The sequence below is a fragment of the Carassius gibelio genome, chromosome B24 (assembly GCF_023724105.1).
Source record: "Carassius gibelio isolate Cgi1373 ecotype wild population from Czech Republic chromosome B24, carGib1.2-hapl.c, whole genome shotgun sequence".
NCBI classification, from domain to species: Eukaryota; Metazoa; Chordata; class Actinopteri; order Cypriniformes; family Cyprinidae; genus Carassius; species Carassius gibelio.
Window position 1 is genome coordinate 12,996,022 of NC_068419.1, and position 15,413 is coordinate 13,011,434.

General features: G+C 36.0%; 1 protein-coding gene across 1 annotated transcript; it reads right to left on the reverse strand.

Annotated features, from left to right (window-relative positions):
* Positions 1 to 4,180: 4,180 nt before the first annotated feature.
* On the reverse strand, positions 4,181 to 11,815 carry LOC128013630 (suppressor of cytokine signaling 6). Its single transcript, XM_052596742.1, has 2 exons — positions 11,443 to 11,815; positions 4,181 to 9,919 (listed from the first exon to the last, which is right to left on the reverse strand). Exon 2 carries the CDS (start codon positions 9,786 to 9,788, stop codon positions 8,241 to 8,243), a length of 1,548 nt encoding a protein of 515 aa, XP_052452702.1. The 5' UTR covers positions 9,789 to 9,919; positions 11,443 to 11,815; the 3' UTR covers positions 4,181 to 8,240.
* Between the last annotated feature and the right edge of the window lie 3,598 nt (positions 11,816 to 15,413).

A 15,413-nucleotide genomic window follows, 5' to 3' on the forward strand; every position in this document is an offset into this window, starting at 1 on the left:
GATTTTATCTTTCTCTACTAACAGTATGGCTCAGATTTTAAAGGACCAATAGTGGGGTGCTCTTCCTTGAAGTACGGCTACAGAGCGTTCTCCCCAACCACTTCCTGATGGGCGCCACCTGTTCTCTCCGCCACATGAGGATCCACGGATCGCTGGGAGAAGAGAATATTGTCACCATAACACTGCTGGAGCCTCTCTCTCACTCTCTCTTTATTTTTGTGTCACCTGTTGTCCTTCAGGTACCAGATGCGACTGTTGGTGCAATAAAGGCCATATTCTGCAGCTCTATTTGGCAGGGATCCAGCTTGAATGACTACTGACTTTAGTTTTATTAGTGTCTGTTTCTCATACTTAAATGGTTAGTTCACCCAAAAATGACAATTCCCTCAGCATTTACTCACTCTAATGCCATTCAGATATAAAACCTTCAGAGATATACACCTTCATGACTTTCTTTCCTCTTTGGAAAACAAATGAGGATATTTAGTATTTATTTGATCTATACAGTGAAAGTCAGTAAGGTCCAATGTTGATTTGGATTGCCACTGTACAAAAATTGTTGAAACAAAAACAAACTAATATCTAAAGACTTGAATAGATGGAGACTTGTGTTTGCAATCACCTAGCAACTACCCAGAACATCCTAGCAACCTTATAGCAACATGCTAAAAACAACTCCAGCAAAACAAAATGTAAAATGTAAATTCTAACTAAAATATTGTATTGATGCATTCAAAATGGGACAACATATACTGTGGATATTCCATACAAATATCATTCAATATATATCCTTACCATCAATATATATTGGTTTCATATCAGTTATTGGCTAATATAGATAGTTAACTGCACTGTGAAGAAAAAAAATATATATGCATGTACACATATACAAAATGTACTAAGAGTTTCTTTTAAAAGCACACATTTTTATAGTATTGATAAAGGTATCAGTTAATCTTTCTATTTTATTTTCTAAATTAATTTTAAATATCATATTGTGATGCTTAATTTCACTTAAATTTAAAATCAGTGATTTAATTTTTTATATTTTATCTTGAATTATTTATTTTAAAAAAATAGCATATAATTTGAATGTGATTTAAAATGTATTTATTACTGGCCATACCATAAACATAATTAGAAAATAATTATGCATCTAAAAGGAATCAAATACAATAAAACCTGACACAGAAACAAAATTAAACATTAAAAAAACTGGCAGCAACCCAGAACCACCTCATTGCCACCAAAGTAAAAATGTAAAACGCCATTAATTGATTAATTAATTATGCTCAGTAAATAAGTCATGAGTGCAGGTTACCCATAGCTTCAGCGGTGATTAGACCTTTGGCATTGGATCACAGACTGCTCTCAAAAGTGAACCTTAAGTACCCCACAAATAAAAACATCTGGTGCCAGCAGGCACTCTGGGTCTCATCATTATGCTGCAGATCCACAAAGTTCCCTCTGCCACGCCATTTTAAAGCCATAGCTGTGTTCACTGGGTAATTTGAGTTGTCTTCATCATCCGCTGACAAATGGAACTTCATGCAGAGGACCAGATGGCAAGGCTAAGTCATAAATCTAAGAAATAAGACATTTGATTGATGACTTACGAGAGAAAGAAACACTCCCAGTAAAAAACAAACCGAACAGCCATTTCTCTCTAATTGAAACTGACGTAACAAATCTAGGGAGCTATTCAGATTTAATTTAGGCTTCTCAGCGGCATATAGCTAATGAAGTCAGTCATGATGAATACTTTTTAGTTAAATACATTTTTGACCCAACAGTAGGGAAATATGTATTGAACAACGTGGAAGAAGTTCTTAACTAAACACTGAGGAGATAACAGACGGCGGCTTTAAAAAAAACAATATGACCGATCCATAATACCAATTATATCCCGAAACAGAACTGAATATCGCTGTATATCAAAACAAACCTACTCTTCTTTTCACACTGAAAGTTTGACTCACTGAGTTCAGCACATTTAAAAGGACGTGCTATTTCATGAGGGTGGCATCCCAGTGGGACAACTTATCACCACCTTACCATGAATAAAACATCTTGCACCCAGAAAAAGAAAATGATATATATATATATATATATATATATATATATATATATATATATATATATATTAGGGCTGTCAAATGATTAACATTTTTAATCAAATTAATCAGAATTTTCAGTGGATTAATCAGGATTAATCACTATTTGTAATTACACCTGAATCCTAACCATTTTTTTTTTCTGAAATGCATACCAAAAGATAAATAACAGGACACAGATACATAATTTTCATGTATTGATTCATCAATATGTGGTTCTTTTTTTCTGAATTTCAAAAGTTTAACATTTACTTAATCAAATTTACCTGAGCACTATATCAAACCATGCCATTTAACTACAGATAGTGTAAGAGTTTTAGGTGAACCAGTGGTTAAATATAGCCACATATCTATGAAATTATGCATAGAGAAACTCGAAAGAATGAACTCAGAAACACAAACATGCGCCATCACATAAGCAGCACTCTGGGCACTCTTGTTTTTGGGAGGTGTTCATTTGCTCTGGCACAATACTTTAGGATCGACATTTTCACGTTCTGAAGGCTTCAAGTGACAGTAAAACCAAGTAAAAATGCATATGCTTTTCAAACCGCTGTAATTTTCGCTGCATTGAATGTAGGCGTTCTGCGCATGCGCAATGTGAAACACAGGACGCTATAACAGGAAGAAGCTCCAGCGTATCAACTACCTTACCAAAGTCGTCTCTGTTATTGTGCTTGGCATGAATTTATTTGAGAATAACTTGGGTAAAACCTTAAGCATTTTCGGTGTTTTCGTCGCGGCGCTCGCCGCTGTTTTTTTATTATCTTGAGAATTCAGAGATCGACGAGACTTTCCTGACCTGAATAATTTGTCACACTGCGCATGCGTGAAATGCGTTAAAAAAATTTGACGTAATTAACGACAAACAACTAATTAACGTCGTTAACGCGCTATTTTTTACAGCCCTTATATATATATATACACACACACACACACACACATTGGGAATCGAAAGTTTGGGCACCTTTTGCAGAATATGTGAAAATGCGAGTAATTTTCAAAAAAATAAGACAGATCACACTAAATGCATGTTATATTTTATTTAGTACTGTCCTGAGTAAGATATTGTACATTAAAGATATTAACATTTAGTCCACAAGACAAAAAAAAAAAAATGCTAAAATTATTCAAATAACCCCACTCAAAAGTTTGGGAACCCTTGTTTCTTAGTACTGTGTGTGGTCACCTGATGATCTTTCGGTTTTGTGATTCTTCAGTTTTCCAGCATCTTTGCATATTTGAACCCTTTCAAGCAGTGACTTTATGATTTTGAGATACATCTTACCACACTGAGGACATTTGAGGGACTCAAACACAACATAAGTGAATAAAAATCTACATTTGCATCTACATGTAATATCTAAATATTTACATTTCTATATAAACTTCTAAATATCTATAAATATCTGCATAAAAAACTAAACTATCTTAATATATTTATATACATCTAAATACCTGCTTAAATATATACATAACTAAATATCAACATATCTAAATAAATACCAACATAAGTTAATAACATCTACATTTGTATCTACATATCTAATATCTGAATATCGATTTCTAAATAAACTTCTGAAGTGTCTATTAATATCTACATTAAAAAACTAAAACATCTTAATATCTTCATATCTGAATATCAGTTTAAATACCTAAATATAACTAAATACCAACATAAATATCTACAAATCTACATATCTAAACATCTAAAATATCTAAATACCTACATAAATGAACATCTCTATAAGTATACATAAGAATAAATATCTAAATTAATATCTACATATTTGAAATATTAAATAAACATCTAAATATATCTCTTCAAATCTCAATAAAAATCTAAATGCCTGTTTAAGTACCTAAATATCTACATATAATATCTAAACAACCAAAAATTTTAAATATCTAATTAAATAACTATGTAAGTAAACATGTACATCAGTATCTCAATATCATCATAAACAAACATCTAAATGCACAAATATATAAATAAATATTCAAATGAATAAGTATTAATTACCTAAAGAAAGAAAGAAAGAATGAACGAAAGACAGTACAGAACAAAGCTTTGAATAACATTTTATTCATAATTTATACCAGCAGATACAAAAATGTTTTAACTGTATCCAAATGTGCAAGAAAACACTATTGGTACTTTCATTACTTCAAATTGACAACAAACAAGAAGTGACTTTGGAAAACTGACCTTGTAAACTGGAGTGAACAGATCCCTTTTGGACAAAAAGGACTGAATTCAGAGCATCCTCATCATTAACTAAAAACGTTGACTTGCATTTTTGCATCTGACTTTCTCAAGATTATAGCAAACTCATTGTGAATAGATAGGCCTATATCTAGGTGACATTCTATCTCCCCCATTTTGAAATTAAAAAGGCAATCATAATGGTAAAGCAGCACAAATGTGTATGACACATTAAAGAAATGTTTGTAAAATTGTACCAAGAGATATAAACAAAGAAACTAATCTGCACTAAATACATCATGTAAACATTCACCTTCATTCGCAGCACAAGGACAACAGACATGGATCAGAAAAATAGATATTTCAGTGAAGCTTGTTAAGTGCTCAGCTGTCATCGGTTCAAAATACTTCAGCAATCTGAACAAGCGACATCTAACGGCATACATACAAGGTCATGAAAATGATATTGAACATAAAGGAGCCCCGGCAACTTTGCTTCATTTTAAAAACACACACACACTGAACATTTTCAGTGTTTATCTAATTATGCCACACATCTGGGAATAAAAAGAAATGAACAAAAGGATATTTAATGTACATTGCGGTCATTTCAGTTCACATTTATTTTTTGCATTAGTCAACTTCCACATTCTGGTAAACTCGTTCTCAATTAATTGAAAATGTTGTGCCTTGCCTAAAACATTCTTTTTGTTGCTTACTCAACCACACTCTCAAACACACAATTTAGGTGATTCTGACATCCAACATCCCTTCATTTAATTGGAAAATGGCAGCTTTGCACATTCAAATACAGCGAATAAACATCGTATTCTTTACCTAAACACACACAGATACAGCATTTCACATAAGTTTCCGGGTGTGTTAAGGAACAATTTCAAACTGTTCCCTCATATGCATTACGTAAAACAAACATTTTTCACTGAAGGAATTAACTCCATGGGTTATGTTTTCAATGATGGATATTAAAGATGGCAAACTGTGTTTATTTGACAGCTAACCTTCAAAGTCTCTCCAATGTGTCTCACGAATACTTTCCGTGGCATTGTTCACCGGTTTCTGTGAATGCCAGTTGGCACTTTTTTAAAATGGCCCTTAAAAGCCTTAGACCATGTGTGGTGCGAAACCACAAATAGAAAGTCCTGGCACTGATTCACACACATTCAATATGCCAGCTAAAGAGACATTTATAAGCTCCCCTGTTTGCTGATTATCCTAATGTAATCCAAAACCAAGCAGCGCCGACTGAACCATTTCATGACATATTTATCCCAGCATCATTTAAGAAATGTGCAAAAACCACCAACTTACACAAAAGCATCCAATTTTTCCTATCTGAAGCCCTTAAACCAAAGAAAAGCAACTGATAATTCCCTTTCAGGTGACAGGAAAGAGTCAACTTCCGTGGTGTGGGAAAAACTAAACAGACAACAGGGAATAAATTCTCAAATGTCTGAATGCAACATTTTTGGCTTGAAGCAGAGTTTATGAAATATTGACAGGCTGACATAGAATTTATGAATGCATAATTCCTTTGGGATACTTGCAGATTAATTGAAAGTTTACTCCTGTTCAAGTATAAACAAGTAAATATAAAACTGTGCTTTTAGGTTTTGGGTAGGTTGTCACCAATTTAATTTTCTTCTCTCAACCAGAGCAACAACAACGAGTGACTGCAATCATTCCAGCGCTTAAATATGAAATACTTAAAATGGTGTTTGTACAAGACAAATAAGACGTTTATGAACCATAATAAACCTTTGCTTAATGATTTAGGCAAAGGAATACTGCATGAACCACGCTATGCAACAGAAATAAAACACAAAACCTATTTTGTTCTCTACCTGCTCCCTTATTGTATAACATCACAGATTCATGGCATTCTGCATGTATTCTTCTATAAGCATTCTTCTGTGTTTCACAGTCTTTTCTTATGTGGTCTTCTCATACCTGACTGAACCAAATTTGCTGTTGCACAGATCTACAAAAGTCTAAATGACAAATAAATGTTTTACTAGGGCCTTTCGTCTGCAGGAACCTTTTCATAGTACCAGAACTAATCGTGGAACCACCCACTTTTGGCTGTTTTCGCACCACCGGAACTAGGTGCGATTTTAGTACCAGACTGCCTTTTTCGAGAACCAAATTACCGTATTTTTCAAAAATACGTCATGATGAGGGAAAAAATAATTAAGTCACATTTATTTAGAACCAAGAGGAAACATTACCATCTACAGCTGCAATTGGGTGCTCTACGCTGCTCAGTGGTAGGCTACAGGAGCACTGAGCAGCATAGAGCGCCCTCTTGTGGCTGGAGAAGGTAATGTTTTCTCTTGGTTCATGTCAAATTAATTTTGATAAACAAGTCGCACCTGACTATAAGCTGCAGGACCAGCTAAACTATGAAAAAAGGGCGACTTATAGTCTGGAAAATATGGTAGCTCCTACTCCGGACAGAATCTAACCAGCACAACTGTTACTATCCATTACGTAAGAAGACATTGATTGGCAAAAAGTGTTCGAAAACGCCCTCAGCCGCCATGATTTAAAACGCTGTGTAACATACTGTAAACACTGTGTCAACTTAATTCAAAAGTATGGTGGACAGTGATAAATGTATGGATGCTGAAGTGGAGGCACTTGTAGCAAATGTAGCACAGCCAGTTGTCGTTGGAGATTTTTAGTCTTCCTTTCCCTTCTTTCAATCGCTTTACGTATATGTCAACATTCCATGTCCATTATTGTGAAAACCCACGAGAAACAACAAAAACACAGCTCCGATCACAGCGTCCTCCATCCACCTGTTGTTAACGTTGTTCTTCTATGTTAAAGTTGTTCTTCTATGTTAACATTGTTGAACACACGCAAAAATGACATCATTGTCGACCGGCTTACGTCACGTCCTAGTACACACTGTCGGTGCGAATGCAACTCTTTATATGGTACTGGGAAATAGTTCACGCAAAATCTTCCCAGTACTTTAGTACTGTACATTTAGTTCTGGAACTAAATCGGTGAGAAAGGCCCTAATGTTAACCTCTAATAAATGTAGAACATTAATCCCAAATAAATACTTCATCTCTTACAAAAGTTGTATATCGAACTGACGCATTCGTTTACATTTACATTTAATCATTTGTTATTTGACATGATAACTGTATTCCACCAAAATTCAGTCATCCAGCATATTGGCAAGTTTCATTAAAAGTACCGATTTGTAGAAGGAAAACTATCAAAACATGCCAAAAACATGGCTGACATCATATTTCCAGAGAAAAGCAAATTTGCTGTAAAGGTGCGATCACATTCATCATTGTTTCGTTAATTTTTTTCATGACAGAAAACCCAGTCATTTCAATAGGAATTGACATGACTGGGAATTGCGAAAGATTTCCTCACACAATTTTCACAGATTCGCCACACTGTCCAGCAGAAAGATGCTTGTTTGAAAGTGATTTCTATGTTAGCTGTGCTTCACCACTGAAAACAGACCTCTTTTGCGAAAAAAAAAAAATTTGCTGAAATTTCGCTAATGTGACCCCACCTTTTCGCTACAGCAAAACTATTGATGAATGAACCACATTAACGCAACATCCAATCCTCAAATCCAAGCTATGATAAGAGTATTAGTATTACTGTAAAAAATATTCATATAATCAATATATGTGTATTAGGCATGGCATTCCAATCCTAAATGGTTTCTAGACTTACCACGTTGCTCCGAAAAGACCTGCAAAATGTAAAACACTGAATCTAAGCAACAACAAATTAACCACATATATATGTGGGAAGATCGGATAGTCAACCTACGCAACTGATCACCTGACCTCCATGTAAACTGTTTTAAGAATGCGCCATTCAACAAAAAGTGCAATTTACTACCATATCCCACTATAGTCCATTCAGTAGTGCTTCTCCTGCAAATAATCTTTCATTTTGTTTGGTAAAGGCAGTTTCTGGATCAAATCTATCCGCGTGTACTGTCGGATGACAAAGCGGCAAAGATACTGCAGGGAACGGACTTGCATGAACCGCGAGACAGGATTGGTCAAGCGAACGGGGTACGTGGCGGACCCCGGCAGACGGGATCTGGAGTAACAGAACGCGCCGTTTTCAGAGTCTTTTATAGAGTGCTCGATGAGATCTACGATGGAAGTGTGACCTTCTACGTCAGGCTGCTCGTAAAAGCTGAATCTGCCATTCGAATGTTCGATCCTGGTGTGAAGCGTCTTTCCCTGTGACCGAAAGCTCAGGCTCAGGAGATAACGATCGTCTGAACTGTCCCTCACTAAAAACGAGCCGTCTGGAAGGTTGATGAGCTTCTCCTCAGCCTCCCATCGAGTTATAGGTCCCCAGTACCAACCCTGCTTGGCCAGTTTTTTAAGTTCCTCCGTAAGGCTCGTTACAACCATGGGTCCACTGCTTTGGAAAGAATCGTACACCCTGCTAACACCAGGAGCGGAATTGGGGTCAAAGTTCAGGTGGTGCCTCACTCTCTCGACAACATGAGAATCTGCACCACTGAACCCCGAGAGGGTCCTTGGAATATCGTTGTTGGAAAGAGGTGACAGGGAGGGAGAAAATAAAGGTGTGTCAGCTCTGGAGTTGGAAAGGACCATCGCTGGAGTACCAGGAAGGTGTCCGCTCACCGCCTGCTCCATGAGAATGTCCGATGGCATGAGATCATGGTCATCCGGGCCCTGATCGACCACTTCCATTGGCGAGGGACCATCCAAGCAGAAGGACTGGGATGAATTTGGGTACATTCCCTCATCTAAAGGCATTGTGTACTGGATGTAGTCCTGAGGTGTGAGTCCAATAGGCACGTGATCCTCAATGTTCAAACGCAAGTTGCCACTCTGAGCATCCATGTCCTTCAGAGACTCGCTCTGATCCTGGAACAAACCTTCTAACTGGACATCATGGAACTCCTTTCTGATGCCATTAAGGGAGGGACTGGGATTTGGGGAGTGGACCATAGCTTTGACTTTCACCTCCATCTTGATGCAAGCCTCTTCAGAGACAACTGGGCGGAAAGGCCATGGAGAAGGGCTGTAATGATGGCTTCGGAGGGACGAGGATCTTAAGGGCCGCTGGGCTTTGACTTCATTAAAGCTTATCGGGACTGACGAGGAAGAGAACGTGTCATCATCATCTCCAGAGCCCACCGAGGTGGAGCCCCCTTTGACTTTCGCTTTCTGTTTGGTAGATAGTCTCCTCTTTAGAGTGCCCATAAGACTTTCGCTCTTCGATCGGTTCTTATGACCCTTCTCTTCCTCTCCATTAAGATCGCAACCTACCAGCCCTTTGGTGTAACAGCCTCCAAAGAGAGAGTCATCCTTGGTGAACTCGGCCGTTAATGATGGCTGCTGGAGCATGACGAAATCCCCATCTTCTTTGCCCTTTATGCTAAGTGACTTTCTGATCGTCTTCAGACTGATCTTCTTCATCCTTGTACACCCAATCAGGTACAGTCAGTCAGCATGGGACATTCCTATCTGCTGACCAAAGGATGCTAACCAAAGAGTCTGGTCATGTGACTGGGAAATGTCAATCATGTGAACGCCAAAGCCTTCATCATCTGCAAAATGAGAGAGAAGACATCATATAAAAAGTGAAATAACCAAAAGCAAACAGGAGTTCTTAATCTTTTTGATTTATCATGACTTTAAGTCATCTGATATATCAGCCAGTATTTGGATTTTTTTTTTTCATGTGTGGCTAATAGATGTCAAGAATGGGACTTGCATTTTGACCACAGCCAAAGTACAGACATATACGATTCCCATTTTCCATCTTCATTAGGTCACAAGCAAATGCTACAATGCCTTTTGGCATATGTTTTAAATCTGCTGACATTCAGAAAATCTGCATTAGGTACATAAACCTTGCAAATTTGGTTAAATCCAGTTAAGAGTGTAATGCATTGTGTATAGAAATGTATGTTTGTCTGTGTGTGATGGTTTGTTTGTCCGAACGATCCAAGCTGTGTGAAATGTGGACAGAAGAGATCAGCTGGCACTTGACTTATTGAGGGAGCAACTTTACACTATGCTGAGATAAATCCATTTCCATGCTGTGCACTGTATGTAAAATGAGCATTGCTTTGATTTTGTGAAATGTGATTCCCGTTCCAGATTATTGAGTGCACTTGTGGTTAATGTTTACTTCCTTTTTATTTCACATCTTTATATTTTCAGTTTCTTTCTTCCTTAAAAGACCTGAAAATTGATTTCAATATTATCTGATAATTGTATAATTTATATGACCATGAGAACCAAACAAAGCTACAAATACCTACATTTAACTAGATAGCCATTGCCTTTTTTTTTTTTTTATGTATCCAGTTTGAAATGCCAATTCCACAAAATAACATTTATTAATAATGTTTATATTCACAAAAACACCGTTAGTACTTGTTTACTACTGGTTAACACTTTTAACACATTTAACTTGCATTAAAAAAATATGTGATGTCAAGTTAGGCTGTCAGATGAGTCCATGTGAACATTTCAAACGTGTAACATCATATATTATTGACACGGGTCAATAAAATATGATAATGTTACAAAACTGTCAGATCTGACATTTGATGTTTATTGACTGACTTGAGTTGTACTATGCTTAAATCAACATCATGATGTGCAATCACGAAGGATAACCAGATTATCCAACATGGGATTATAAATAACATGTTGACATAAAACCAATAGATCAATTTACAAACACGTACTAGACACAAATTAATACCAAAAAGTATAGCTTTTGAATGTATTTACTTAACGTTGATGTACGTATAATTGTTCATGATGTTCAAAAAGAGCAGTTTACTGCAGAACTGACACAGGCCTTTATATAAACATTTAGCTTGATTACGACACTACTGTATCTCAATAACCATAGAGCAACACGGGACTAAAAAAATTTAAATAATAATAAATTATAATGTTTTTTTTTTTTCATTTTGTACGATCAGATCAAACTTTTTCTCGCAAAATGAACAGGCCAATGAACCGATTTAGCTAGCAGGCTACGGGACCTTGTTCGACACAAATAGAGACAGTGTAAATATTAAGGTACATACAACAAATGATGTCCACTTACCACTTTAAAAAGGGTTTAATCCCCATTTCCTGCTTCAGAAAGATCTGGGTTGAACGTGTCTGTAAATCTGACGAAGAGGGTTGCATTTAGCATTAGCGTGCTAATAATAGACTGCTAGCTGCTAAGCTAATCCAGTATCAGCTCCCTCGCACGAACAAGAGCTGCTTAACTACATAAACACCCACTGCTCGTGGTCTGTCATCATCTCATGCACGCGAAATGCCGAGGCTGGTTTTCCTCAGCTGTATTTGCCAGTTTGATGAGAGAAACATTCCTTAAAGTTTCATGACAGCCCCATTTCTCTCTTCCCCTTTTTTGTGCTAGCTAGCCACTTTGGCTACAGTTCGTTTCTCTCCCTCTTCCTTTGTTGACTGTTGCATTATGGGAAAAGACTCTGAAAGGATAACAAGAGGGATGAGGAAGTCTGGACTGGGATTCATTTATTTATTCATTCGTGAAATAAGCAATATAAATACTTAAATTCACAAATGTAGCTCTTATTATAATTGCTCTTTTTGTTGTTTTTGATCGCTTCCACTGCTCATCTGTAAGTCGCTTTGGATAAAAGCGTCTGCTAAATGAATAAATGTAATGTAAATGTAAATGTTGCACAGCAAACAGATATATACTATATAGGTTAATAATATACTATTTATTATATTTTTCAGTTATCATTAAACTATATTATTAGAAATATTATTTATGTATTATGGCAAAGGTTGTTATTTTACTTTACTTTATACAGCAAATTCTGTGTGCAAGCCATCACATAATATTACTTGACAAGGTTTGAGACTTTGAATGCAAGATAATATTTCATTTCTTATATAAAAATGTAATGAAAAATAATGATCTGAAAAGAAAAGTGTTATGTAGCCTATTACATGAAATATGCAAGAGGAGGGTGTCGTTTTTTATTCACGCATTCATTCATTCATTTATTGTATAAATCTGCTTCAAATCACATATGACTTTGTCAAAGGTTGATCCATTTTTTTCCCTTCATCTATAATTTATTAAATTGAATTCCTACAAATTTTTCAGTCAAATTTATTTATGCTGAAGGCAAAACATTTTTCTTGAGCGCTTTTTAATGAGTGTCAGATTTGTATATATGTACAGAAAGACAGACTGATAGATTAGATAGTTGCAGTTTAACCTGATAATATATCATTATTATTATTATTATTATTATTATTATTATTAAAACTTATTAAACTCTCAGTTCAGCACAGTGTTTTATTTCACATTAGTATCTTTATATTCTAAAATGGTAGTGGATATTAAATATGATTAATAATGAAAACAAACACAGATAAAGACATACATATATTTATATTATTTTTTTAAACAAATTTAATTTACGAATAATTTGTCAGGATCAGGTCGCTATCTTTTTTTTTTCTTTCTAAGTGCTACAGTGTTATTTGAGATAAAGCATAAACTTTAAAGTAATTCATTGGTGGTCTAATTAGTGTCAGTATTGTTTTAAAGTGGGTAATTGTGTTTACTGCTGTTGGGCTAATTTGAGCCTTACTCAGAGATGCTGTTTTTTTCCCCCCACTCTTAAAGTTAAACTGTCAAGTTAATAAAATGCGGTGGTGAACCTGCCGGAGCTCTTTGTGCAGAGACAGCCTCTATGCAAAGATTCTAATTACATGCCCATATTAGAGCTTATCAAGCTGAACCACATTATATCCAGAGAGGAGGAGACAACCTGATTCGTTAAAAGAGCACAGTCATGCTTATAAAGGGTTTTTAGAAGACAAACCAGAATCTTTAAAGATAAACAGGGTTTCTTTACATTGCATGCTTTTTCTGTCTTTTAAATCAGGAGATTATCATTTGTCATATCACATATGTTTCTTTCTATCTTGCATGAAAGCTGCATGAGCCAGAAATTATTTGCACAATATGTCTGCAGCATCTCTCACATTGATTTAGTCCTTCAGCTTGACTGTTTTTGCTAGGGGGGCGGTTGTCAGAGGTCCCTCGGTGCCCACCCTAATATCTTCAACACTTGCAGTGGAGCGGAAGACATGTATTACAGACATGTCAGACAGTGATGGTACCAGTGGGACCACTTGGGTTTTTGTTGTCTGAGATTACTTGGCTAGAGCGTCTCTTGCTCTCTGGTCAGGGGTCATTTATTGGATTGATCATGTTTACCTCTTTAGCGTATGCCCTCTTTTCCTTTCAAGTTAACAAGTGCATGTTCTGGATGCATTAACATGCAGGAAAGGCGATCCGCAAGCTAGTCCTTCAAAATCTCTGCTCGCTCCACATGGAGAGTCCTTAAAGAGTCTGAGAGAGTTTGCATTAATTACACCTGAAACAGCTGGAGCCACACTGAATGTAATGAGTCAGCCATATACAACTCGACCTGAATGTAATTAACGTTTGCAAAGAAAATACCAATAAGATTTATTTAAGCATGTAAAACATGGTTTGCTCATTGTCACTGAGCTGATGCTTTTTTGGGTCATTTGGGTGTAAATGTGCTTTGAAGAACACTGGATGTTTTGTAAACAGTTTGAATTAGTGTCCGTAATGACTAAAAACTGAAGCAATCATCACGTTTTCAGACCATTTCAATTTTTATTTTGACGTGACACAATGTAGTGGTAATTAAGCAGGAGAGTTATTTACTTTCTTTATAATTAGTCAAAATAATTTTCTTCATTCTGCCAAGAGCTCGCATGAAAACAAGAGGCGGGATTTATCACATGAACCAATAACATTCAATCAAAACTGATCATATCCCTTTACGTTGAGCGGGATTTCACCAAGTACAACATATTCCTGGATCAACATCCTTGTTGATCCTGGAACAACATTCCATCAACCAATCAGAATTGAGATAATATCTGTTATAGGCTATCAATCAGGGTTAGGTGCTTCTACACCCTTGTTAATCAGCTATCATTTCCCACTGATTTTAGGAATAAATTATGGGTAGGGTTAGGTTTAGAGGTAGGGATTGGGTTAAGTCTATATTTTTGTACAATAATGTTGATCGAGGATCATCAAAAGATGTTGATCCAGGAACATGTCTTGGCAAAATCACGGCGACCATCCAATCATAGGGCAGGGGAGGCATTGTCTCCTCTCACATGACTTTCCCCCATTCATTCTCAATTACAACCCAGAAATGTAAAGGCATGCCAAGGGGTCTCTGTTGTAAGTCTATGGACTGAAGGGAGGCAAGCCTCCACTGTAACTTTACACTGTTGGACAGTGTTACTTTATAAAAACAAGTGACTTTTATACTTTCAATGTATATGTGCGACTTAAGTATCGGTTATTTTGCCATCCAGTTTTTTGAAGAGACACTGCCTCCCTTCCCTATATATATATATATATATATATATATATATACATATATACTTTTGCACTTTAATCCGTGTAGTGTAAAACGTGTAACTTTATATATTTTTCTGTATTGCTTTATTGCATTTAAATATTCAGTTATTTCTGTTATAAGAAAAACGTTATTAAACCTTTATACTGTATTATGGCCAAAAGAAATTTTAATATTGTGATAAAACCGTTTACCGCGATAAAAGCATTAGCAATTAATCGCAACAGGAAAATTTGATACCGACATCTCTCTCTCTCTCTCTCTCTCTCTCTCTCTCTCTCTCTCTCTCTCTCTCTCTCTCTCTCTCTATATATATATATATATATATATATATATATTCTGATACCACCCATTCACTGTTGGGCAACCATTGGTAAGCAAGGGAATGACTCAGGGTGAATATTTTCATCAAATATCTTCTTTACTTATCTATTGTGACGAATATACCAAAAACAAATTTTGAAGCAGTCATGTTTATATTTGAAAACATATATTTTGAATAAGTAGCTAGACAAGACAGTTTGGGGAGTGACTGTGTGTAGTTTATGTTGTAGAACAAATGGTCCAAGCATTTTCAAGCCATGTCTGCCACAGGCTTTATTTTACTCAT